Source organism: Geotrypetes seraphini, chromosome 1 (genome assembly GCF_902459505.1).
Source record: "Geotrypetes seraphini chromosome 1, aGeoSer1.1, whole genome shotgun sequence".
Taxonomy (NCBI): Eukaryota; Metazoa; Chordata; class Amphibia; order Gymnophiona; family Dermophiidae; genus Geotrypetes; species Geotrypetes seraphini.
Window position 1 is genome coordinate 274334092 of NC_047084.1, and position 26994 is coordinate 274361085.

At 42.7% G+C, this 26994-nt stretch overlaps 1 protein-coding gene across 3 annotated transcripts in view; it reads left to right on the plus strand.

Annotated features, from left to right (window-relative positions):
• The window catches only part of PTCD3 (pentatricopeptide repeat domain 3), a 137751-nt gene that overhangs the window by 3528 nt on the left and 107229 nt on the right, over positions 1–26994 (plus strand). Inside the window, exons 3-8 of one of the 3 annotated variants that reach the window (XM_033951902.1) lie at positions 5029–5068; positions 10687–10732; positions 11531–11627; positions 23193–23261; positions 23378–23482; positions 24455–24578. In XM_033951902.1, the coding sequence (XP_033807793.1) occupies positions 23214–23261; positions 23378–23482; positions 24455–24578 (277 nt within the window). In that variant the 5' untranslated portion in view covers positions 5029–5068; positions 10687–10732; positions 11531–11627; positions 23193–23213. The remainder of the gene's footprint in view (positions 1–5028; positions 5069–10686; positions 10733–11530; positions 11628–23192; positions 23262–23377; positions 23483–24454; positions 24579–26994) is intronic. The other 2 variants (XM_033951891.1, XM_033951883.1) reach the window with 2 other exon arrangements.

A 26994-nucleotide genomic window follows, 5' to 3' on the forward strand; every position in this document is an offset into this window, starting at 1 on the left:
AAGGTCTTTGCTAAGCTAGGAGCTTATTCAGTGTCAGCCAGACGAATGCCTTGGATTCGTCTATTAGCAGGGGTGCCACAACGCGTCGATCGCGATCGACCAGTAGCTCAGGAAGGCAACTCGAGTCGATCGCACTCGTGTTTGCCGTTCACCTGATCTACCGGCCGATCAGCCTTCCTCTCCAGTGTTCTCCCCTAGGGCCTTTTAGCTGGGCGGTCCGCCCAGCTGTCATCTGCCGCTGCTGAACATTAAAAACCCCCCCAAAAAAAAAACCGGCTTGGAAATTTTTCAGCCCCTAGCGAACTTATGCTCCGGGCTCTAACGTGTGCATGCAGGCTTCTCTTCTCTTCCCTCCGAAACCGGAAGTTATGTCCGGGGGGGGGGGGGAGAAGGGAAGCCTGCACGCACATGTTGAGAGCCCTGAAGCAAGCGTTCGCTACGGGCTAATGCGGGAGACAGGTTAGTGAAGCATTTGTTCTTCTTCCTGCCGGGTCCTGCCTACTTTCTGTTTCCGCGAAGGCAGGACCCGGCAGCATTTCCCCCAATAGGTTGATCACGATCTTGGGCTGATCAGCCTTCCTCTTCCCGACGGCAGAATTGACGTCGGGGAGAGGAATGCTGGTTGGCCGAAGCAGGGAGAGCTTGGGGCCTGTTTATTGGTGGCGTTTGGGTCCTGGTCCCCGATGGTAATGGCAGTGGCAGTGGCTTGGGGGAGGGCAGGGAGAAAAGAAGGAAAGAAGAGAAACAGAAAAAAAAGAAAGGGAGGCAGAGAGAAAGAAAGGGCAGGGAAGAGGAAGGAAAAGTTGGGGGGGAAGGAATGAGGTCTGGAGGAGAAGAAGCATACAGGCTAAAAGAAGGGAAGAAAGATTGTATGCACAGTCAGAAGAAGAAAGTGCAACCAGAGACTCATGAAATCACCAGACAAGGTAGGGAAAATGATTTTATTTTAAATTTAGTGATCAAAATGTGTCTGAATTTATATCTGCTGTCTATATTTTACACTAAGGTCCCTTTTTACTAAACCGCAATAGAGGTTTTTAGCGCAGGGAGCCTATGAGTGTCGAGAGCAGCGCTGGGCATTCAGCGCAGCTCCCTGCGCTAAAAACTGCTATCGTGGTTTAGTAAAAAGAGAGGGGGTATATTTGTCTATTTTTTGTATGGTTGTTACTGAGGTGATAGTGCTTAGAGTCATCTGCTTTGACCTCTTTGAAAAACCCTGGAATAGGAATGATGATTAATATTTTCTATGCATACAGTGTGCTTTGTGGGTTTTTTTTATTTTATTGTTGGTAGATCATTTTGACTTGGTCATTTAAAAAGTAGCTCGCAAGCCCAAAAAGTGTGGGCACCCCTGGTCTATAGTCTGGTGATTCTTCTTCCAAAGCCGTGATGAGCAGATTGCCCTTTTAGTGTCTGCTTTTGTTTGGTCAGGGTCGGGTTGACCTCATGGCCAATGTACAGGACCATAAGCCTAAGATTCTACCAGGCTCTAAGCCTCAATTAGCCCGGGGATCGGGATGGCAAAATTTTCATCCCTACAGGCGCCCTCCCGGAACACCGGGCCCCCGGCTTCGGGCCAAAGATTTAGAGCTTCATCCAGACTCCAATTTGTAGATCCGGCCCGACAGCAATCTTCCAATAAAAGTCCTCCTGCCCCCTCTAAAAAGCAGTTCTGATGTCAGGCCTATGGCACCTCTCCTTAGGATTGGGAGCGTCTTTCAGTCTTTCTGACAGAGTGGCAGAGGGTGACTTTAGACCGGTGGGTCCTAGAAGTCCTTAGAGAAGGCCTCAGATTGGAGTTTTACCGTTGGATGTCTTCCTGGCTTCGCCCATTGGACAGCCAGAGAGGGCCTGGCGCGTGCAGGCTACTGTTCGCAGGCTGCTAGATCTGGCAGCAATAGAGCCAATTCCAGAGGACGACTTGGGCTCAGGGAGATACTCGATATACTTTATTATTCCAAAGAAAGGCTCAGAAGATTGGAGACCTATTCTGGATCTAAAGACAATGAACGCTTTCCTGTGAGTTCCATATTTCTCGAGGGAAACGGTGCGCTCGGTAGTTGCGGCAGTAGCACCTGGAGAATTTTTGTCTTCCCTGGATCTCACGGAAGCATACCTCCGCATCCCCATTTTTTGGGAGCACAGGAGATTTCTACGGTTCCACGTGCTGGGATGGCACTTTCAGTTTGCAGCGCTACCTTTCGGTTGGGCCTCCGCACCCAGAACCTTCACTAAATTCATGATGGTAGTGGGTCGTGGGGTGTCCTAGTCCATCCATTCCTGTACGACTGACTGATCAGAGCCCCCTCACTGACGGAGGGCCACAGAGCAGTTCATCAAGTGGTATAGCTGCTGAAGAAGAATCACCTCGAGCCGACGCAGGAATTGGAGTACCTGGGAGTCAGGTTTCACACGGCCTAGAACCCGGGAAGCTCAAGATACGGAGTTCCATTCAGACCATGTTAGCGGTTCCGGCTTCTAGGGCCTGGCAAGCTCTGCAGGTTCTGGGTCTCTTGGTGGCAACCATAGATGTGGTTCCGTGGGCCAGGGCGAGGCTTTGACCTCTTCAGCAGTCTCTCTTGTCTCGATGGAATCCACAGAGGGATCCTCTGAGTGTTCCACTTCCTTGAATGATGGCAGATCGCAGTAGCATGCTATGGTGGTTGAATCCAGTGACTCTGGACAGAAGGCTTCGTCTTGGATTGGGTTACTCTGTGACTCTGACAACAGAGCAAGTCTTTCCGGCTGGGGTGATAGTTTGCAAGTCTGCCCCGGCGCAGGGCCAGTGGACTGCTTTGGAGAGCAGATGGTCGATAAATCGCCTGGATCTGAGGGCGATCAGACTTGCCCTGTTGCGCTTTCAGAGATGTCTCCATCGTCCAGTGGTCCGAGTGTTCTCAATGCGACACCTCTGTTGTGCCTGGAAGCTCGGATGCTAATTTCCTGGGGGGAAATGCATCTGGTAGCCTTGTCCGCGGCCTATGTGGCGGGCGTCGACAGTGTGCAGGCAGACTTCTTAAGTCGTCAGACTCTGGACCCGGGAGAATGGTCCCTGTCCAGGAGAGCATTTGAATCTGTAGTTCGGCAGTGGGGCTGTCCAACCTTCGATCTGATGGCGTCCGCCAGGAACAGGAAGGTGGACAGGTTCTTCAGCCACCACAGAGAGATCGGCAGCAAGGAGTCGGATGCCCTGGTAAGCATTGGCCTCCTGTGGAGCTTCTCTATGTTTTCCCCCCCCCCCCCCCCCCTTGGCCCATGGTAGGACGTCTGTTGCGCCGGGTGGCTTCTTATGTGGGCTGGGTGTTTCTAATGGCCCCCAGACTGGTTCAAACATTCGTGGTATGCAGACCTGGTGCGGTTGAGCACAGTGAGTGGTCTGCGGCTTTCCTGCCATCCGTGGCTGCTCACACAGGTCCCCATTGCGCTCCAAGATCTGGGCTGCTTTGGTCTGTTGGCTTGGCTCTTGATCGCGTGGCACTGACTGCCAGGGGCTATTCATCTGCAGTCATAACTACGCTCCTATAGAGTAAGCAAAAATCCACTGTCTCGGTCTATGCGAAAGCCTGGAAGTGTTTCCAAGCTTGGTATGAGAGGGTTCAGGTGGATTCTTCATCTCCTTCAGTGGCGCAGGTCCTAGACTTCTTGCAGGCTGGCATCAGGGAGGGAGTGGGTTGTGGGTGGGGTGGGCATTGCCAGCAGCAGGAGGGAGTGAGCGTCCTTTAATTTATGGGTTTTTTTGGTTGGTTTTTTTTTTAATGTACAGGTGTATTCTGCACTTGTACCGATTGCTATCACCAACGACTTGTCACATGCAAATATAGTGACCCTCCGCAAACCTCATTTGCATGCATGGGTTTTTGAGAATGACTTGTCTTTTGAAAATTGTTGTATTTATGATCACGACAGCGGCCCATCATACTTTACTGCAAAGTTTAGAAAATCTTCCCCTTTATCCTTTCAAAGTTTCTATGCTAGAGAGTTGATGCTGCTTCTCCCATAGAAATATGTTGGGCTGCTGTTGGGGAAGCTTAAATCTGTGGAATCTCCAGTCTTATCTGGCCCATTTTTTAACTCGTGTCTATTTAGTGTGGTTTTTTTCACATTTGATCCTGTTATATTTTTGGTGAGTTTGTTTATTCCTTGTTAGATGATTTTTGACTTCTTAATTTTTAAATCTTTTTCAACTTAAAAGGATTGAGGGTCAGTGGTTGTCCCCATTCATACTCTGATTCCTCCCTCTTTCCTTGAAGAATGACATGGATATGGTTATCCACAGGGACGGGGATTGTGACAAATTCTGTCACAGTGTCATTCTTTGTGCCCAGGTATTTACTAATTCAGATGCAGACACAAAGAGCATGGCTTATGAAATTCTTTCGATATTTATATGGATATAGCTGCATTGACTGTATGTGTGAAGTTTTATTTTTTTACTTTGAAGAAAAGACAATTGGAAGGTTGTAGTGGGTATAGTGTTGAGGTGGGGTGCAATGGGGTAGTTGTCAAGAAGGAATTGTTTTTTTAAGTGAAATAGAGTGTAGTAAACAATTTGAAAGAAACAATTCCCTAACTGCTATCTTTCACTATATATAGGTTCTAAGCTGCAGAAGTGGGAACTATTCCCATAGAAATGCATGAAACCCTCAGTATGATGTAGTCCATTTTTGAACACTATGTCTTGCCAGATTCAATCCTGTTAAATTGTGGAGAAATTTTGCCCCCGAACATTGTCAGAAACAAAAAACCTTGTCACCATATATTAGCCATGCTTGACATATCTACATATCAAAAAACAACTGTGATTGGGTCACTTGTATACATTAAAACTAGTAATACTCAAACAGTAACAGCAGAAATAGCATAATTTTGTGGTGCAGCTGCATGTGGTTTGTGGTCTGTTAGCCCAAGCTGTCGCATCATGTTTAGACCTTTATTGATCAGTCTTCTCTTTAGACATAAAAAAGGAAAGAAAAGAGCTCCTGTGTTTGAGTAAGTAAATACAGTTGCTTTGTGTTTTAATTTCTCAAGATACAGAAGAAAGAATAATTATTCCAAGAAAGAAAACCTGGTGAGTAAATGGTCCCAATAATAATATTAAATGAATTTGTTACATATCATAATTTTAAACAAATGACGAAAGCATGTGGAGCATGGCTTATGGAATTCAATATGTGCCTTTGATTGAGACAGGGGAGGGGGTAGCTTGAATAGAGCTGCATCCAAACATTCTGTTGGTTTGGGAGAAATAATAAAATTAAACCATGTAATACATGAAACCATTAAATATCTTGGATGACAGATTTCAAAGGATAGATTTTGATGTTTAATATCTAGGCAGGGTGCACTGTTCTACAGCCAGAACAGGATTAATGATTCATTGGGTTCTAGGTAAATATACATTTACAAGTTTGAAAGAGAAAAGGCAGCCAAAAGCAACCTTTTCTCAGGGCTAAGTTTCATCTAGTGGGGGCACTGAGTGGCCGCAAACCCTTTCCTCCCAGACCCCTCCCCCCCTCGAGGAACAGAGATCGGCGACTATAGCCGTTGGCTTCGGCGTCTTCTATCCACTGCGGCCAACCCTAGCGGAAACAGGAAGTAGTCAGAGAGGGCGGGCCGCAGTGGACAGAAGACAGCAAAGCCAGCGTTAGCGCAGTGTAGTGCTTTTCTTTTTCTTTTTCTTTTTTTTATTATTTATTCAATTTTCAAAATACAATTCAAGATTTACTTGTACAGAAAGCTTTAAGTCAAGAAAATAAAACCACAACAATATTATAAATTCAGGGATACCAATTAACTTAAATCAGCTCAAGTCCACAAAAGATCCAAAATGTAATTATAAACGGAAAAAAGCAAAGAAATATTATTAAAGAAAATAATGCAAGTCAGCTGGTAAGGACATCTTAAATATTCTATACTCCTCCATTCTTTTCCTTCTCTAGCCGAGAAAGAGAAAGGAAAGTTGCCAACTGGTAAGGCTCAAAGAAAACATATTTTTGGGAATTATATTGTATAACGCATTTACATGGATATCGCAGGAAAAAAGTTGCTCCAAGAGCTATAATTCCCGGTTTTAACATAAGAAACTCTTTTCTTCGCCGTTGTGTGTCCCTGGCTAAATCTGGGAACATTTGTATTTTGAGTCCCATAAATTCTTTTGCTTTATTTTTAAAGAAAAGTCTCAAAATCCAATTCTTATCCAATGTTAGAGCTAAAGTTGCCACTAATGTTGCAGGAGTAGCCATTTCTTTATCTGATGGTTCCAGTAATGCCGATACATCTATTGGTCCATGGCTATCTTCCTGTTGCTGAATTTGATTTTTCTTGGGAAGGTAGTACACCTGTGTAAATGGAGGTAATGAACCCTCAGGAACTTCTAATATTTCCGTCAGGTATCGTTTTAACATCTCTCGCGGAGTAATTGTTGTAATTCGTGGAAAATTAATCAATCTGATATTGTTGCCTCTTGAAAAATTTTCAAATGTTTCAATCTTCCTTCTTAAGTTTACATTGTCCTTAATTAAAGTCTCTTGAAGCTGTTTGGAAGATTTTAATTCATTTTTGATACTGTCTAAAGATGTATTTGAGTCAGCAATATCTTGCTTTATTAAGGTAATTTCTTTTTCTTGGTCTTTCATTTTCCCCTCCACTTGCACTTGTTGGACATTAATTGTTTTCGCCATATTTGCCACCAGGTCCCACAAGGCATCTAAAGTAACTTCTTGGGGCTTAACTATGGTAGGAATTTGTAAATGAGTAATCAAAAGTTTGTGCTCACCATTCGACCGCTCTCCTCCACTTCCCTCTGCTTGAGTAGGTCCAGTTTCAGTTGTTACAGCACTCCCGACCATATTCAGGCTCTCCTGCAAAACCTGTGAGCCTGAATCGGCTTCCTCAACACAGCTCCGTGCAGCCTCTAGGGGAGAGCTCATCCCGACTTCCGGTGAGCTCTCGACCCCTGGGGAGCTGGTTGCATGGGGGTGCAGGGGAGGAGGTCTTACGTCGGGGCTCAGAGTGGTCTCAAGACTTCGGTGAGACACCTCCGTTCCGTTCCCACGGGGCGTCTCTAACTGCAATCCCGACGTCATCATGGTGCCCTGGAATCGCCGAAACAGCGCTTCTATGTTGCCGGAGGTAGGTGTTCCGGAGCGCAGGGAGGCCCCACCGGTGCTCTTTCCCCTTCCTTTTCGGCATTTTAGAAGGCAAGGAAAAACCAAACAAAACAGCTCAATAGAGCTCAGAAACTTTCAGCTGTAGCGTCTGTTCGGCGACCTGCTTCAGCGGCTTGCATCCGCGGCCATCTTGGATCTGTATGTCCGTAGTCTCTTCTCTTTATTTTTAAAAGCGGGTGAAGCGGGTGAGCCGGCGAGAAGGAGGAGGTGGTGGTTTGGGCATTGAGTGAGGGCGGGAGGGGGGAGGAGTCGCCGGCTGTGCTGTGCTTTCCCTCATACGCACTCTGGCCACGAACCAACGGATCAGGGAAGACAGATCACGCAGGTCTGAGTGCGCATGCGCGGCTAGCTTTTTATTATATAGGATGTATCCCATAGACCCCATTTACTTCTTTTCTTATGCTCTTTCCATGTGACCTCCTCCTCTTCCCACACCAAGATCTTTTTTTATGGTTCCTCTCGCCCCCCAATATTTAATTTCTCCATAAGTAGCACAGCACAGGAAAAATGCAGGACCTTATTTTTGAGTGCAGTAGGAGGGTGACAGGATAATTGCGCGCCAGACGCCAGCGCGCCGACAATCCAGCGCATACAATTCGGCGGAAGACAGATGCGCTCGGGGGAAAAATAATTTTTAAAGAGCTCCGACTGGGGGTTTGGGGTTGCAACCCCCCCACTTTATTGGTTAGTGTTCGCGCTGCCGTTGCGGGGTGGGGGTGGGGGGTGAAACCCCCCACATTATAGAGAAAATGGAACTTTTCCCAAAAAAAAATCAGAAAAAGTTCCGTTTTCGCTATAATGGAGATTTCCAACCCCACGAATCCCCCTCCAACAGCAGCGCGAACACTAACCAATAAAGTGGGTTGCCACCCCAAACCCCCCGTCGGAGCTCTTTAAAAATTACTTTTTTCCCCGCGCACTTCTGTCTTGCGCCGAATTGTCGGCACTATGAACCCAGTAGGAGCAGTGAGTGAGAAGGCGAAAGTGCAAGCAAATGCTTTGAATAGACTAGCTAGTGATTAGAAAAGTGAGCTGAGAACCAGGAAAACTGGGCAAATCTCCATTGCCAAGAGTGGGCCACCCCAGAGAGTGACACTTAACAGCCATTGTGTCCAAAGTGTAAAAAACTATAAAGATTTGTCAGTAAAAAGGCTTCACAAGTGGAAGGAACAAAGAGTGGAGTCAGGACATTTTTTTTAAAGGAATTTTCCCAGGTAATTGATTGTGAATGTCTCTTTAAAATCATGACTTTTTCAAGTTCCTTACACAGAAAACTTGCATCCTTCTTTCCCTTCATCACCCTCATCCCACATTTTTCATTCCTAACCCTATCCAGTTTCCACCTGTCCTTCATTGGCATTGATTGGCTTTCTCCCCCCCTCCCCCAGGTCAGTTGTTGCTGAGCTTGGTTTCCCTTCACAGTTAATACAGAAATTTAACTTTCTGATGGCTCACAACCTCAATTCTGTAACTAAATTAGCCTTCCAGTACTGGACCAGTGCACACACAGCACACAGTCTTGACTGAAAGCAGGCAGGATAGGTTCACTTACATGAGGGTGGGATAGAATCACAGATAAAGCATCCTTTAATTTGCTAGTGTCAATCTTGTCCACTTGATGTAGTAATTGCAAATAATCTAATAATCTATAATTTGTGGATCACACTGTGCCTATAAGGGTTCAAGGCGATTTACAAAATTAAGAACCCATACAATTCATGGGGAACTTACAGTGAACAGACATCAACTGCAGAAAGTGCAGATAAATAGCCTTGACATTTTCTGCCGGTGCTAACAATTACATACTATGTAGTGAGGAACAAGTTATACAGTATAGTCTGCTTTACAATGCAGAATTGGTGAAATGCTAATGAAAGGATGTTCAGTTTGATCAGTATGTACAGTTCAAGGTAGTTAATTGACTGATAGATCCTAACGGTTTTTGGTGAATAAATTTTCAGTTTTCTTATGAATTTTGGGTAATGGTGTTCTTGTGCCTGGTGGCAGATTGTTCCAAGTTTTGATGATGATATAGGTGAACGAAGAGTTGAATATGTTTGTACTTGGTTCCTTTTCATGAGGGGAGGTGTTGGATAATCTGGTAGATGTGAAGTGGAACACTGAGAACAGAAGGATTAGTGTCTCCAGTGTATTGGTGTTACATATGTGAATTAAAATGCAAGATAATTTGAAAGAGATATGGAGGTTATGGGTAGCCAGAGTAGTTTGTGATAATCCATAACTGTGTCAAATTTCTTGATCCTGCAGATCAATCTGATTGTTGTGTTCTAAATGAGCTGTAATTTTGTGTAGTTGTTTGGTGCTTAGACCTGTGTATAATGAGTTGCAGTAGTCAAGTGGAGATAGGATGAGCATTTGAACTAAGATGGCAAAGTGATGTTTGTAAAACAAGGGTCTGATCAATTGTAATCATTTCATGCTGCAGAAGGTTTTCTTTGATAGGTTGGATATTTGAGGTGCATAAGAAAGCATTGAGTGAAGAATGACTCAAAGTTCTTTGGATGTTTTTTTGTACATTGAGGTTTGGATGTTTTTTTCTACATTGAGGTTAGTTCCAGAAAGTAAAATTGAGTTGGGGACTGACTGTTGGGTGATATGAAACCAAAGTAATTTGGTTTTGGTGGTGTTTAGCTTGAGTCTGTTGGCCCCAGTTGGAGATTTTTGTTTGTTCCTTCCTGATATTTTTTATGAGACATTCGAGGAAGCTGGATTCAACTGTATAAGTAGGAAGATGTATGCGTAAGTGAACAGCTGTTCTTCACTTATGAAATTGATGTCTCCAAGGGAACTCATGAATAGATTGAACAGGATAAGGGATAGTGGAGAACCTTGAGGGACACCACATAAAGATTCCCAGCTTTGGAAATAGGTTCTGTTAGTCTAGAAAGAGTTAAACCAATCTAGCACTGGGCCACCTATTTTGATTTTTACTAAGTCTGGTATCTCTTACCTGTGACTCTCCCGAAGCAGCAGTAGCAGCTGGTCAAAAGAGGCAGCACTGTAAATAAGCTGCTTGCGGCCAGCTCTGACAGGACCTTTCCTCTGCCGTGTTGGAAGGGTCAGTGCAGGGAATGATGATTTTTTTTTTTTTTTGTGCTGGTTGGTTGAGTACCAGTTAATCAGGATTCTACTGTACCTTGCTTTGGACTCCTGATGAGGCATATAAGCAATTGTGTTAAACTGGGGTATGGAGTGGGAGAGCCACTTTACAGGCAGACCCTTTACTAATGCTTAGCACGCACTAATGGAATTAGCACGTGCTAAATGCTAAGAAGTCCTTAGGTATACATTGGGCTTCTTAGCATTTAGCATGCACTAAGCTTTAGTAAAAAGGCCACTTATTTTTTAAAATGGCAATTATGAGGAAGAGGAAAGAGGTATAAGAGAAATAATGAGCCAAGTGGAATATGGTTCTTGCATGTGTAATATAAGTTTTGTCCAGCACTCCTAATAACGAAAATGCTGAAAAAAATGACCCATATTTCTTTAAATACAGGGATAAACTTGCAGTTCTTCAGGCACTTGCATCTACAGTGAATAGAGTGAGTACCTTTTTTAATATTCAGTTAACATTTTGTTTGGCATTTCTGAAATGTTTTGGAAGTTTTATATCCAAAACAAACTGTGGAGTCTGATGTTGCTGATGTTGGTTTTATTGATATTAAGAGAGAAATGTTCACAGTCTGAAAAGCAACGAAATACATCCACAATTGTAGTCAACGAAGAAGACCTAACACGGTCCATGTTTCAAACACAAAGGTCTGCCTCAGTGGTCCCGATTGGTCTCTTCTGAGATTTTGTAGATAAGCGACCTACGCCCAGCAAAGGTGAAATAATTCCCTCAAGCTTACTCTATAAGCCATACGTTTTGAGGGAATTATTTCACCTACACTGAGCGTAGGCCGCTTATCCACAAAATCTCAAAAGAGAAATAATCGGGACCCCCGAGAAAGACCTTTTTGGTCGAAACATGGACCGTCTTGACTTTGTTGACTACAGTTGTAGATGTATTTCATTGCTTTTAAGACTGTGAGGACAATGAGGAAGACCTTTTAGTCGAAACATGGACCTTGAAACTCCTACTTGCATTTTTAGACAGCAAAATGTGAGAAATATACAAGGTATGAAGATTTTCACAAGGCATTGTACTAGTTATTTAAATTCCTAGGACTTTCTTATATATGACTAAAAGCAAGAATAAGAAATTAATTTTCAGGTCTTATTCCTATATTTTCATTTCAACTTATTTTTTATAAATAAGATTATTCATCTGTACATTATTTTTGTGGCTTGAGGTTCCAGTTGTGTGGGGGGATTTTTTTTTTTTTTTTTTTTCCCAGGACATAGACCAGTCTAGACAAGTGAGCTATTGCCCTCCCCCTTCCCAGATGGAGCCAAAGAAATACAGAGCTGAAAGCAGTACCAGCCCCATATAAGGTGAGTGAAGGCAGTTCTGAGCTGTCTTTCTCTGGCTCCAACAGACGGTGCAGATATGTGGTTTAGGTTCAGATTTCCCATTGGAGCATGGACCAAGTCTGTGGACAGCTGCAGAGACGGTCCTTTGGAGCTGATTTCCCTACCATCTTGGACAGACTAGAGAAATAGGATTGGTGGAGGCTTGAGCATAGATCCCAGGGGTGCCAAACCTTGGGCTGTCAAGTCCCTCCACTGTCACTCTCCCCCTCCAGTACGTGTAGGGTTTGTGTCTGCAGTGCCACTGTCCTCCTCTACTCTTGGGAGTGGAACTAGAGGTATTTCTTCTGAGTGCCAGCTGATTTCAAGTTTTTGGAAGAGAAAGAAGGGGAGAGAAACAAACAGGGACATACTTTTAAAACCAATAGGAGGAAATTTTTTTTCACTCGGAGAATAGTTAAGCTCTGGAACGCATTGCCAGAGGTTGTGGTAAGAGCAGATAGTGTAGCTGGTTTTAAGAAAGGTTTGGACAAGTTCCTGGAGGAAAAGTCCATAGTCTGTTACTGAGAAAGACATGGGGGAAGCCACTGCTTGCCCTGGATCGGTAGCATGTAATATTGCTACTCCTTGGGTTTTGGCCAGGTACTAGTGACCTGGATTGGCCACCGTGAGAACAGGCAACTGGGCTTGATGGACCATTGGTCTGACGCAGTAAGGCTATTCTTATGTTCTTAAACATCAAGTCTTCAATGTAGCCTCTTCCTAGTCTGTGGTTTCGAGTCAGATTGGTAATCATAAATAAATATAAAGACAATATATCCAAAACCAAAAACTACTACGCTAGTAAACTAGGAAGCAACACAACTGATAGCAAAAAAACTGTTTTCGCTTGGTACAACAACTGACATCCCCCCAAAACCAAGAATCTGCAACCCACTCTAATAAAATCTCAGCCCAAGAACTAGCAGATTTCTTCCTCAACACAACTCTATGGAATACACTGACCCATAAAAGCAGACCAAATCTGGATTTCATTCACTAACCTTTCCATCCCTGATACCAATAAACTAATATCAAAGCTAGCCTTTTGAAGCAGCCCCCTAGACAACTGTCTTCCATACCTTCTTTCAGCAGCTCCACATCATATCATTAACTGGCTCACCAACCTGCTAAATAGTTCCCTGAACCAAGGGCACCTACCCAAAGAAATGGGTAAAATAGCCTTAACCCCTATACCGAAAACAGTCCAAGCAGACCTCTCCATAACATCTTACAGACCGATTGCTGGCATTCCGATCCTCACTAAAATCCTTGAGTCACATGTCAGCAAGGAGCTAGCCTCATACATAGAGCAATACTCCTGCCTTCATATGTCCCAATACGGCTTCCGAAAAAAGAGCACCTCCTCATCACTCTAATCACTAAAATCAAACAGTTGTTAAGCTCGGGTCATCAGGCAATATTACTCCAATTTGATATCTCTGCAGCCTTCGACTCGGTGGACCACCAACTACTCCTAACCAAACTCTCGGAAATTGGAATAACAGGGACTGTACTGAATGGTTCGCCGACTTCCTACAAAATTGCGAATACATGGTCAAAAAGCAAGAAGCATACTCCAACCTTTGGAAAGCATTCTGTGGTGTCCCACAAAGCTCCCCATTATCCCCAATCCTATTCAATTTATTCATGAGCTCGCTGGGACACATCAAAATGGACATCCTCCTCCTCATCTCCATAACCAATAACCATCCTAATATTGCTGGAAAAAATCTCAAACAATATAGATAAAATCCAAACCTGGGCAATGAACAACAAGTTGAAACTGAACGCCACCAAGACCAAAAGCCATTGGTTTCCGCACCGCACAACAGAATGTCATATCTAACCTTACTCTTTCATCAGGCATCACTCTTCACAATGGAAAAATCCACCAAGGTACTAGGCTGCATCTTAGACGACACTCTTACAATGGAACCTCAAATCTCTAACCTTCGGAAAAAGACCATCTACACTATGCGACTCACAAGACCATACTTCCACCCACATCACTTTGTTCTGATCATTCAGATGATGGTGTTACCTCAACTGGACTATTGCAACTCCGCCTACCTTGGCATCAACACCACTCTTATCCACAAACTGCAGCTCATCCAGAACACAGCCGTTAAACTAATCTACTAATTAAAGAAATATGACTCAATCACAACTTTCATCAGGCAACTACACTGGCTCCCAATATCATCCCAAATAATTTTCAAAACGTCATGTATCCTACACCAGATTCTATACTGAAACTCAGCAGCCCCTCTCATCCAATTATTTTCTACTGTTTGGTTGACATCAAAAATAATTCTTAACAGAATCCAACTAAACCTGCCTTCACAAAATATCTCCACTACAAGCGAATTTTCCACTCTATGCTAACATCTGGGTGTAAAAACCTGGAAGGACCTACCAGAAGCAATCAGGAAAGAGACAAACTACACCACATTCAGAAAAAACCTGAAAACCCACCTCTTTGATAGTTAACTGTTTCAGCATCTGTATAGCACCCCCCTACTTCTAGGTCCCTCCTCTTGCTTCTCCATGCCCCTGTCCCCTACTACTTTCCCACTTCCTCTTTGATCTGTCGCCTTGAGCTTGTATAGGTTTGTGCGACTCACAAATGGAAGATTAGATTAGATTAGATCATGGAGTCCTCTCGTAGCCTCTACTTATTATTATTATTTTTTTTAATATCTGGAGAAAAAGGGAGGTCACACTGCTGCTAAGTTATATTAGTTCGGCATGTCAGACAGTGCATTTGGCCTGTTTCGAAAGCAGGTAGGCAGGCATGGAAGTGCCAGGTGAGTGAATGTTAACTGTGGAGGTTTAGTACCCATCTAAAAGTGAAGCTGAAGTGGTTCCCCAGCTTGATTTTTGGCCTATGCTGTGTGCTTGGAGTATGACCCGGTTAGTGCTCCTGTTTTCATGGGATTACCAGCCCTTTTTTTTACTGCTTTGTGCCAAAATACATAAGTAAAGCATGCTGGACCCTTGGTCTTTCTCTTTCCCTTTAACAGAGAAATGGTAAATTTAGGCGTGCTACCTGTTAACTCTCAGCACTGGTTTTCTGAGTTAATATTTTAGCAGGTAGCATCATGTGCACCTCAAAGCTCCTTTCTCTTCCTCCTAGCTAAAGGGAGTCATACTGGGAACAGTCTTCACAACCAATTTTTGCCTCTCTCCATATGAAGCTTCTCAAAGTGCCTTTAAGGCCAGATTAGGCTTGTGATGCATTAAAAATTTCTGTAATGAATAAGCTAGGTTGGTATATTTCAATATGAAAATCTTAACTGAAATACCTCAGCCCCACCAGTCCACCGCTATGTCAATTTCAAAAAGCGGGAGATTTATGTGGTGCCTCATCATAGGTAATTCATTATTAAACGCTGTGTCAAATTTCCTGTATTCATACAAAGATTTTTTTCTTTTTTGCCTTTTTATATATAAATAAATTAGTGTAAAAGTGTTATACTTAGCTTCTACACACAGCTGAACCTGGGAGTCTGACCCGACATGTTTCGCACAAACCGTGCTGTCTCAAGGGTCTCCCTGTGTGAAAGTAAAGCAGAAATACTTAAGGAAGCTGTAGTGAGACTTTTCTCAATGCACTACCTCCCCCCCACACACAAATCAATCCACAACCAACTTTCCCCATCTCAATTCAAGCTTACCGAGGTCGCCGTAGAAACATAGAAACATAGAAAATGACGGCAGAAAAGGGCTATAGCCCACCAAGTCTGCCCATTCCAATTAGCCTCCCCCAGAGTTCACTCCCTTAGAGATCCCACATGAGTATCCCATTTCTTCTTAAAATCTGTCACGCTGCTGGCCTCAATCACCTGCAGTGGGAGTCCATTCCAACGATCCACCACTCTCTCGGTGAAAAAGTACTTTCTGGAGTCGCTATGAAATTTCCCTCCTCTGATTTTCAGCTGATGCCCTCTGGTTGTCGAGGGTCGCATGAGACAGAAGATATTATCTTCCGACTCGATATGTCCCGTGATGTATTTGTACGTTTCAATCATGTCTCCCCGTTCTCTTATTTCCTCAAGTGAGTACAGCCGCAATTTTTTTAGTCTTTCTTCGTACGTGAGATCCTTGAGCCCCAGGACCATCCTGGTCGCCATTCGCTGAACTGACTCGATCCTCAGTATGTCCTTACGGTAGTGTGGTCTCCAGAACTGAACACAGTACTCCAAGTGAGGCCTCACCATGGATCTGTATAACGGCATCATGACTTCAGGTCTCCTGCTGACAAATCCTCTACGGATACAACCTATCATCTGTCTTGCCCTGGAGGAAGCCTTCTCCACTTGATTGGCAGCCTTCAAGTCCTCACTAATAACTGGAGGAAGCCTTCTCCACTTGATTGGCAGCCTTCAAGTCCTCACTAATAATCACCCCTAGATCGCGTTCTGCCTTGGTCTCAACTAAGGTCTCACCATTTAGTACATAAGTTCTACGCGGATTTTTCTTTCCCAGGTGCATTACCTTGCATTTTTTAGAATTGAAGCTTAGCTGCCAAGTAGTTGACCATCCTTCCAGCAGCCGTAGATCATGTGTCATATTATCAGGTAATAAGCTTTTGCCTATTATGTTGCAAAGTTTGGCGTCGTCAGCGAATAGTGCTACCCTTCCTTTAAGTCCTTGTGTCATATCTCTTATGAATAAATTGAATAGAATTGGGCCCAGGACCGAGCTCTGCGGCACCCCACTGATCACGCTCGACGCCTTGGATGGGGTACCGTTCACCACCACCCTCTGAAGTCTACCGCTTAGCCAATCTCCAACCCATGCAGTTAGAGTGCTTCCTAATCCTATCAATTTCAATTTGTTCAATAGCCTTCTGTGTGGGACGCTATCAAATGCTTTACTGAAGTCCAAATATACCACGTCCAGTGACCACCGGCATCCAGTTGTCTAGTAACCCAGTCGAAAAAGCTAATGAGATTAGATTAGCAGGATCTACCCTGGGTGAATCCGTGTTGGTGGGGGTCACGTAAGTTTTCTTCGTCCAGGATTATGTCAAGGTTCCGTTTGATCAGTGTTTCCATGAGTTTACACACTATAGACGTGAGACTCACTGGTCTGTAGTTTGCCGTCTCTGTCCTGCAGCCCTTTTTGTGGAGTGGGATTACGTTGGCGGTTTTCCAGTCCAAGGGGACTCTTCCTGTGCGTAGGGAGAGATTGAAAAGCTCAGATAATGGTTTGGCCAGGACTCCACTTAGCTCCCTGAGCACCCTGGGGTGCAGGTTGTCCGGTCCCATGGCTTTGTTTACTTTGAGTTTCGATAGTTCGTTGTAGACGTTACTGGGCATAAACTCGAAATCTTGAAACGGGTCTTTCTGGGTATCTCCCGTCTGAAATTGCGGACCAGCTCCCGGCGATTTGCAGGTGAAGACTGAACAGAAGTATTCGTTTAGTAGTTCTGCCTTGGCAGAGTCTGATTCCGCAAAGTTACCATCCGATTGCTTCAGCCGTTCTATACCATCTTTGTTTCTTTTCCTGTCACTAATATAGCTAAAGAAAGATTTATCCCCTTTCTTAATATTCCGTGCTAGTTCTTCCTCCATTCGGAGTTTGGCCTCTCTGACTTTCTTTTTAACAGCTTTAGCTCTGTCTAGATAGTCTTCTTTCGCCCCCTGGTTTCCTAAATGTTTGTAGGTGATGAATGCTTCTTTTTTCTTTTTAACTAGGTCTGAAATTTCTTTAGTGAATCATTGGGGTTTTTTGGTTCTCCTGCATTTACTTACTGTTCCTATGTATCGGTTTGTTGCTTCATGTAGGATGGACTTCAGAGACAACCACATATCCTCTAAATTTCCAGATTTTGTATGTTTATATAGCTCCTAATGGACAAAATCTCTCATGCGGTTGAAGTCTGTGCCTTTAAAGTTGAGAACCCTTGTTGCTGTGCTTGACTTAGAGAAACCTTTCTTGAGGTTGAGCCATACCATATTATGGTCGCTGGAGGCCAGTGTATCGCCTACTGAGACGTCCAAGATGCTATCTCCGTTGGTGAGTACCAGGTCTAGAATCGCCTGGTCCCTGGTGGGTTCCAGTACCATTTGCTTGAGACATGCGCCCTTTATGGAGGTTAATATTCTTTTACTGCTACCTGTAGTCGCTGAGAGTGTGTTCCAATCTGCGTCGGGCATGTTGAAGTCTCCTAGCATTACTGTGTCACCGCGTAGTGTGATGTTCTCTATGTCCTCAATTAATTCCATATCTTTGTTTTCCTGTTGCCTGGGTGGTCTGTATATCACACCAAGGTATAGGCATTTTTCATTCCCTCTGGCCAGGTTCACCCAAAGGGATTCCCCGGTATATCTTACATCTGTAATTCTGGTAGTTTTGATGCTTTCCTTAGTGTACAGCGCTACACCCCCTCCCAATTTACCTTCCCTGTCGCAACGAAAGATGGCGTCCTCGGCCCGCATTTAAATTCGTATATTATCATAACCACTCCCCCCAGGAATCCCATTGGTTCATTCATCCTCCAATCAACGTGACCCAGTCAATCTCTCCATTCAAACCCCGTGGTTCTACCGTATCAAGGGTGAAAATCAATCTCTGTTCTGCCTCATTTAATCTCTGCAGGTTTTTCCCACCATCCCTCCCCATTACCCTCTTAATCACTCGCCATCTAATTTGATCAACCCCATGACCATACCTATGCCAGTGGGCAACTAAAGGAGCTTGGGTGATGTTATTAATGATACGTGATTTATGTTCATTAAGTCTAATTTTGATCTTACGATTCGTCCTGCCTATATATACCATCTCACATGGGCATACAATCGCATATACCACGTCCTGCGATGTGCAGTCTGTAACCGTGTTTGAATGTAGACTCAATGACCTGCCCGGAACCCTCCACGAATCACCTATGATGGTAGAGGAACACCACTGACATTTACCACAAGAACTGTGGTAACCTCTCACCCTCTCTTCCCTCTTACCATATTTTAAAGGGTCACATCTCTGTCCTAAAGTTTTTCCCCTTGAGTATGCTATCCGAGGAAACTCGCCCAAAGATGAATGAAGCTGTACTATGTGACAATGTTGACGTAGGTAACCCACCACCAGTTTAGTAGCCTTAGAATAAGGGAGCACACACGTCAGTGGCTCATTAGTGCCCCCATCGGGTTCCTCTGGCTCACCCAAAAGCAGATCCCTCTGGGCGAATCTTGCTCTTAAATACGCTTGGCGAATAGATTTCTCCGGATAACCTCTTTTACGAAATCTGTCAGCTAACAGATCTGCCTGTATTTTATATTCATTCAATGAGGAACAGACTCTGCGGGCCCGTAAAAATTGGGCTATAGGGAGGTTAAACCTAAGTTTAAAAGGGTGGAAGCTATCGTAGTGAAGAATAGTGTTACCTGTAACCGGCTTGCGGTATAAAGAGGTATGTATCCTTCCTTCATGAACCCGAATGGTAATGTCCAAAAACACCATTTGAGTACGGTGACACATCATGGTGAATTTTATGTTGTCGTCAACCGTATTCAAATGGTGTGCTAGATCTTTCCACTGGTTGGATCAGCAGATAGGGGGAGATTGCCTCCATATAATTAAATCTGAGCTGATACCTGGAGTGAAGTCACTAGAGAAAACTACTGTAGCAGTATTTAATTTTCAAAAGGGCGACCAAAATATGAGGAAAATGGTTAAAAAGTAGCCAAAAGGATTGGCTGCAAAGGTTAGGACTTCAAATCAGGCATGGATGATGTTTAAAAATACATTCGTGGAAGCCCAGACCAGATGTATTCTGCATATAAACAAAGGTGGAAAGAAGAGCAAATGAGCAAGTATAGTTAAAAGATGACATGAAAAAGGATATTAGAGCCAAAATAACATCCTTCAAAGAATGGAAAAAGGATCTGAATGAAGAAAATAAGAAGCAACATAAGCACTGGCAAATCATATTAAAAGTAATGATAAAGAAGGCTAAAAAAAAATATGAAGAAAAACTTGCCACAAAGCAAAAAACTCATAGGAACAACTTAAACAGAAAACATGTGATGGAATCTGTGGGTCCATTAGATCATCAAAGAGCAAAAGGGGCACTTGGAAGACAAGGCCATAGTGGAGAAACTGAATGAAATTTTTCTTTACGTCTTTTTGGAAGAAGACGTAAAAAATATATATTTACACCATGTTTTCAAGGGTGACAAAGCAGAGGAACTGAAAAATCTTAGTGAGTTAGAGTGATAAATCACCTCAACATAGTGTATACCAAGTATACTGAAAGAACTCAAATATGAAATTGCTGATCTGCTCTTAGTGATCTGGGCAGACTAGATTGGCCATTTGGCCGTTAACTGCCGTCATGTTTCTATGTAACCTATCATTAAAATCGTCTGTAGTATCTGAAGATTGGAGGGTGGTGAATATAATGCCAATTTTTAAAAAGAGTTCCGGGGGTGATGTGGAAAATTTCTAGGATAAGCAACTTAAACTCTGTTTTACTTTTCTGGGATCTTGATGTGTACTTGTGACCTAGATTGTCCACGGCTAGAAATGAGATACTGGTCTTGAAGGACCTCAGGTCTGTCCCATTATGGCAATGCATATATTCTTTGTATTCTCACACACTTAACAGGCCACAAATTCAAAACTAGATTAACTCAGAAAGGAACAGGACAATGAGTCTGCAAATGCTAAGATGGAAGTAAAATAGCAGACCAGGCAGGAATGATCTGTAAATGAATTTTATTAGGTAACTACAGCAGGTGGAAGAATTAAAAGCCAATATCTGACATGACTGTTTTACCCTTTACCAGGCCTGTGTTGGGCAAATAAAACTGTTAGATCAAATAAGAAAGTAAATAATAATTAGTGAAAAAAATAATGAACTAAAACTTTGTCTACAGGTGCCATATAAATAATTAGCTCAATACTCTTAAATAAAAATTATATAAAATCAACTATCTATATGAGTGGTGTTCAATAATTTATCTACCTTAGTAGGAAAGAAGAGAGTTTTAAAAAAAATGTTTGTTTTATTTTCAGTATAATCCCGTGATAGCTCCATACACTTCATCCACTTTTCCTGCAGTGACTTTAACTCATTTGAAGATAATTCTTCTGTGTGACCTTCAAACCAGGACGTCGCAGCTTTCTTGATATCTTCATCACTTGAAAACTGCTATCCATGGAGAGATTTCTTCAAAATTCAGAACAGGAAATAACCTGAGGTAGCCAGGTCAGGACTGTAGGGTGGAAACCCACATTTTCGGATGGCAGCCTCTTATTGTTGTGATTGACTCCCTTAAAGTGATTATTGTGTTGGTGTAACTCTCCCTGGTTATGATTGTCTTGTGTGGCATGAACTCCAGAAGCAGCAGTCCATCCCAGAAGACAGTTGCCATACTTTGCCTCCAGATTTTTTTGTCTTGAGCTTTTTTGGGGTGGGGGATGACTTATGCTTCCATTGCATTGACTTCATTTTGGATTCAGGATCTCTGTAATAGACCCAAGTCTCATCTCCAATCACCAAAGAATGAAAAAAAAATCACTTGGTCTTCACGGAGCATCTCCAAGTTCTCCTGACAGCACTGTTGCTTTGTGGCCTTCTGACATGGCATTGGCATTGTTGGAACCCATCATGCACTAACTTTGGTCATGTCCAAAATTTCATGAATTATTTTCCAAATTGTGCCTGCTATTTCATCAGCTATTTGGGAAACCTTAATTCATCTGTCTGACAAAATCCTTGATTTTTTTGCACATTTCTGTGAAAGTTGCTTCCACAGGCCATCCAGTGTGAGGGTCATCTTCAGTGTCTCTACCCCACTTAAAACTGCTTGCTCCAAAATTTTACTTTGTAGGATGATGGGGCAGACTTACCATAAATTTCAGTCATGCTTTCATGGATCTCCTTTGGTGTTTTGTCCCTCTTTTGTGAGAAATATTATCACTGAACGGTGCTCTAAATCTAGCAGTTTCTTATGTAATTCAAAAAAGGACTCTCCTGACATCCTGTCTCTTGGAATGTTAGGCTTGCACTGAGCTAAAACTGAATGAGTAACCTTGAGACAAGACACGTCACAACATGCACAGACTTGTATTAACACAGTTGCTACTTTCTTTCATAATCAGGTAGATAAATTATTGAATTCCCCTCTTATAATAAGACATATCAATTTTAGGGATACATTTTCATTTTTTCCAAACTACAAGTGACCAAATTATGCAGTGTTGATTTCCTACACAAGTCGGTTAAGAACAGGCCCTTTCTGTAGATGATCTTAGTACCCAAGAAATGAACACTGTTGCTATCAAAGTTCATTGTGTGCTAGCATTATTTAGGATGTTTATAAATATTGTATACACAACTAAAATGGTACATATAATCTAGAATGGTTATCCATAAAATTGGACAACATGTATTAATGACTAGAACATAGCAAACTTAGTCAGTGGAAACATCTGAATCTGTTTTTGAAAACAATCTCAAAAATCCATGAAAACCGCTCTGAATTGACTTCCCAGTCATTAGTATCAGTATAGAAGTTTTCAATAAAGATAAGATTTGGAATTTTAAATTAGCATGTTTAGCTATTACAGTTTATTTATATCACAGCAGAACATACACAGTTGTAACATCTTTACATATAGTACGAACTAAACACAGATCAAAACGTACCAGCGACCAGTTCCCATACTTCATCCTGCAAAACAAACCTGTTCAATAATTTCTTAAAATTATAAAGATTTCCCTGCTGACATATATATGTCGGAATCTCAATCCATGCTTTTGGTCCTATACAGAACTCCTTCAAATTGGGTTCTGTATCTTGATACATTGATGATATTTTAATGATACGGCATTTTCACAAAAGGATGGCATTTTTTTGTAAGGGTGTGCAGTTAAAAATTGCCATTCGGTGTTCCACATATAGGTTATAAACTGAAGGTGCCAAAGTGAAACTGGAACGCTAACAAATTCTGTAGGGATCCTTGGGCAAAAAGTCTTTTTGTTTTAAGTAGAATCTCTCTTCTGACCAGTAAGGTTAATCCTTAGAGCCACAGTAGCTGCCATGGATTTCGTATGTGAAGCAGAAATGTAGTCCTTGCTTCATATTTTCATGTCGCTCTATTGCTTGAACCAGTTGACAATGTATTTTGTGTTGAGCTGTATTGACCATTCTGTCTTATATAATGTTGGCAACTCTTAAATTTTTCTTTGACCAGTAGTGAAGTTGTAAGAAAACTAAGCAGCTGTAAGCTTGGAGAGTTACCCACTTGTGTGCCTGACTCAGTTTTGCTTGTAGAGGGGAAAAAGCATTGCAATTTTCCTGTAAGATCTTTCTTCCCAAGAGTTGCATTCCTTCTTGAACTAAGGAACTAACTGTGGTGCTGAGTAGATAGATGGCTGGCTGCAGAAAAGGTCATGCATGTTCAAAATGTTAGTCTTAATTTTAAATTCAAGCAGAGCTATTTGTTCTGGTGCCATCGGACATTGTCACCCATTTGTATGCTTGATCTGTGAGAAACGATACTTTCTTTTTCAGTGTATTTTTTTTCCTTCAGGATCCCACAGCCTCACATTACATGTTCCAGGATGACCCTTACCTTATTCCCAGAACTACTGCTGAGTTTGTGAGTATTTTGCTGGTGGTGGTTGGTTATTTTTACTTGAACATTTTTTTCTTCTTGTTTCATATGTTAAGTCCATTTGTGAATTCAGTAACCATTTTATTTTGTTTTTATCCCAGAAATTGTTTTCCTTGTCAAAGGAGTCTGGATGTAATGCAGCAAAATATGTGTTTAATACATCTCCTCACCTTTTTCAGACTGATTATGCTGAACCTTCTATACCTGTAAGTAGTTGTGGTTAGATTTAAAAAAAAACATTTTTTACTGTTCTTTTGGGGGGTGGTTAAACTCTGCCCATTATAAAATTATCTTCTGACAAAAAAGCAATAGCTGTGATGAACAAAGTACAGTAGACTCTCTTAAACAGAACATAAGCAATCAAAACTCTCAAGCAACCAGCAAAAAAAAAAAATACTGTAATTTTTAAAATAAAAATGAAAATAAAATCAATTTCTGACACAAATTTAAGTGTAAACTTGGCACGCCACACCTGAGTACACCCACGCTTTGCCTACCACATGTCTGGTAGTTTGGGAGTTTTTCTGCTTTCAGTCTTGTGGAGCTTGAAACTGCAAGACCATTCCAAACTTCTTGTACTGCACGACTTGATTGCATAGAAACCTGAATCACGGTGCTAGGAAATTAAGATTAAGTAGCAGTGAGAGTGGATGAAGGCTGAGGAGGGAGGGTTGAACTGAGCAAGCGAGAGACTAGTGGAGATCCAGGTTTTAGTGACAATGTGAAACAGAGGTAATTGCCTTTTTGTTTCACCTGTCTAGAGGGTGCTGTTTATACAGCTGACAACATGCTTTGGAAAGGGAGACTACTGGCTTTTTTGCCAGTGATTCGCAGAGGCACTGTAGGAAACCGATTTACTAAAGTTTCTTTGCCCACATTTCGCAAAATAGGAATAGAACCCTTAGTAAGCCAGTTTTTAAGAGAGCTATTCCTGATCTGGAAGGGGATTTCCCCCCTTTACTGGGGACAGTGTTGGAAGGATGAGGAGGGAGAAGTAAGGTTTTGGGCTGGCTCCTAGATTTTGTGAACATTTGTCTGCTTGCACTAATGAATCAGATGCACACTAGCAAATGCCCACTGCAAGTATCAATCCTTATTTTCCATGATTGTAACAAGATTTGGAGCATATATGATTTCTTAAAGGAGGAGTTTAACGTGGGTCCCATTTTTCCTTTCAGTGCTTGATGCCTGAGACTTTGCAGCCTCAAATAGAAGGAGTGTGTGAGGCTGCCCTTGAGGAACTCATACAACTCAAGAGAGTCAAGAGTGCTGTTGACATGTTTGATCAACTCCTACAATCAGGTGCTGTAATGGATTAAAAATTAGTTTTATTTGCATGGTGTAACTGGGATGAAGGACCAAAAATAGTCCAACAAAAACTGATCTAAACACCTTTTTATTTCATTTAATACAGCTTCTTTTAAATGTACAAGAAGCAATTGGGACCCCTGTCTTACCACCGACAGTTGGGTACTGTCTATCATCCGGGAGGGGTACTCCCTCCACTTTAGTCACATACCCCCGGACCTGCCTCCAAGAGAGTTTCCTTCTGCTCAGTCTCAGCTTCCTCTCCTTCTGCAGGAAGCTCAGGCCCTTCTTCGCCTTTGGGCAGTCGAGGAGGTTCCCACGGAACAGTGGAACTCTGGATTTTATTCCCGGTACTTTCTGGTACCCAAGAAGACAGGGGATCTGCGTCCGATCCTGGACCTCCGCGCTCTGAACAAGTTTCTGGTCCGGGAACGATTCAGAATGCTCACCCTTCCCACGTTGTATCCCCTCTTGGACGAGGGGGACTGGCTGTACTCACTGGATCTCAAGGAGGCATACACGCACATTCCGATACACCCGGCCTCTCGCCGGTATTTGAGATTCCGGGTGGGGGATCTCCATCTCCAGTATCGTGTTCTTCCCTTCGGCCTGGCGGCCACTCTGAGGGTTTTCACGAAATGTCTGGTTGTGGTGGCTATGGCCCTGCGCCTCCGTGGCCTGCAGGTGTTTCCCTACCTCGACGACTGGTTAATCAAAGTGTCTTCTCGCAACGAAGTCCTGCAAGCAACAAGTCAGACCATCTTGCTCCTTCAGAGTCTCGGTTTCGAGGTGAACTTTCCCAAGTCTCACCTCTGCCCGTCCCAGTCTCTCGAGTTTATCGGAGCGGTCCTGGACATGGTTCTTCTCCGCTCCTTCTTGCCTCAGCCTCGTCAGGAAGCCATTATCCGTTTGTGCCGAAGGGTGACCCATCTACCCTCGGCACCGGCTCGGCTCATGATGGTCCTCCTAGGTCACATGGCCTCCACGGTTCACATGACTCCAGTATCACATTGGACTTTTCTCTTCATTTATATTTTAGTGTTCGGCCTATTGAATTGTTACACTAGTGCCTTTAAAAGACCCTATCATGTCCTCACATTATACTAATATCCCAGTCCATTGGGGCCACTGACCATTGAGCCATAGAACCACTAGTACTCGTTTACCTACAATTTTGGAAATCCCAACTTCACCGAAGTCTTCGAATCACACACCAGTAGATACCGCTTCCTCTTCCCACAAGAACCAGACTCTACATAACACATGCTTAAAATTAGGTTTCATTAATGCCAGATCCATTAAAGGTAAATATCATCTTATAAAACACGCCATCCTTTTACAGGGTTTACATATTCTCTGCATCACCGAAACCGGCTTACTGACGGTGATGAAGCTTACCTTTCCTTCTGTTGTCCACCAAATTATGCCTATCAATGGAATCGCCGCCATAACCGCAAAGGCGGTGGTTTAGCTATCATTTTCCACAATAATTTAATTAATGCCTGTGACCTTTCTACTGGAAATGCTGCTATCAAATATCTTCACTTAATCTCAACCCTAAAATTGACCTTCTCTTAATTTATGTCCACCCCCCCATAGGGCAAAATAATCTAACTCTGCTTCAAAACTTAATCTTTGATTTCTGCTCTGCTACATCTTACCCTCTGATTCTAGGAGATTTCAATATCCACTTCGATGATCCAACCAACTCAATCACCAAAGATATTCTTACTCATATTAAGACATTAAATCTGCAAACAATAATTCAGAATCCAACACACTCTGCTAACCACACTTTGGATATGATTCTTACACCCAAATCCCAATTCCTAACTCATTCGGACCCGTACATTTCACCTGTGCCCTGGTCTGATCACTATTTCATATCACTCAACCTCTATTCACAAAAACGTACATCATTACAAACACCTCCAGAACATAAAAAGGTCTCATTCCGGGACTACTCGAAATTAGAATTACCCAATATCCTCCCTTCATTTAATCAGCTTGTCCCAATCCCCAACTCTGATTCACTTGAAGAACAACTTGTAATTTGGAACGCAATTCTACAATCTCTTCTAGATAACAAAGTACCACTAATTTCCAAAACAATTTCCCCCCGTAAACTATCCAACCCTAGGTACACTGACGAACTTTCTCTCCTTAAAAAACAATTGCGATCACTGGAAAGAAAATGGCGACACACCAAATCTTATATAAACCTACAACTCTATAAAGAACAGGCTTCCCTCTATAAAAAGAAAATTAACTTTGCCAAAAGCAACTATTATTCCAAAAAAATTTCCAAAGCAAAAAATCCTTCCATTTTATATTCCATTCTAAAATCCATTATCCTTATTACTCATAGAGAAAACAATAGACAAAAGAGTCAACTCACGGCCCAAGAATT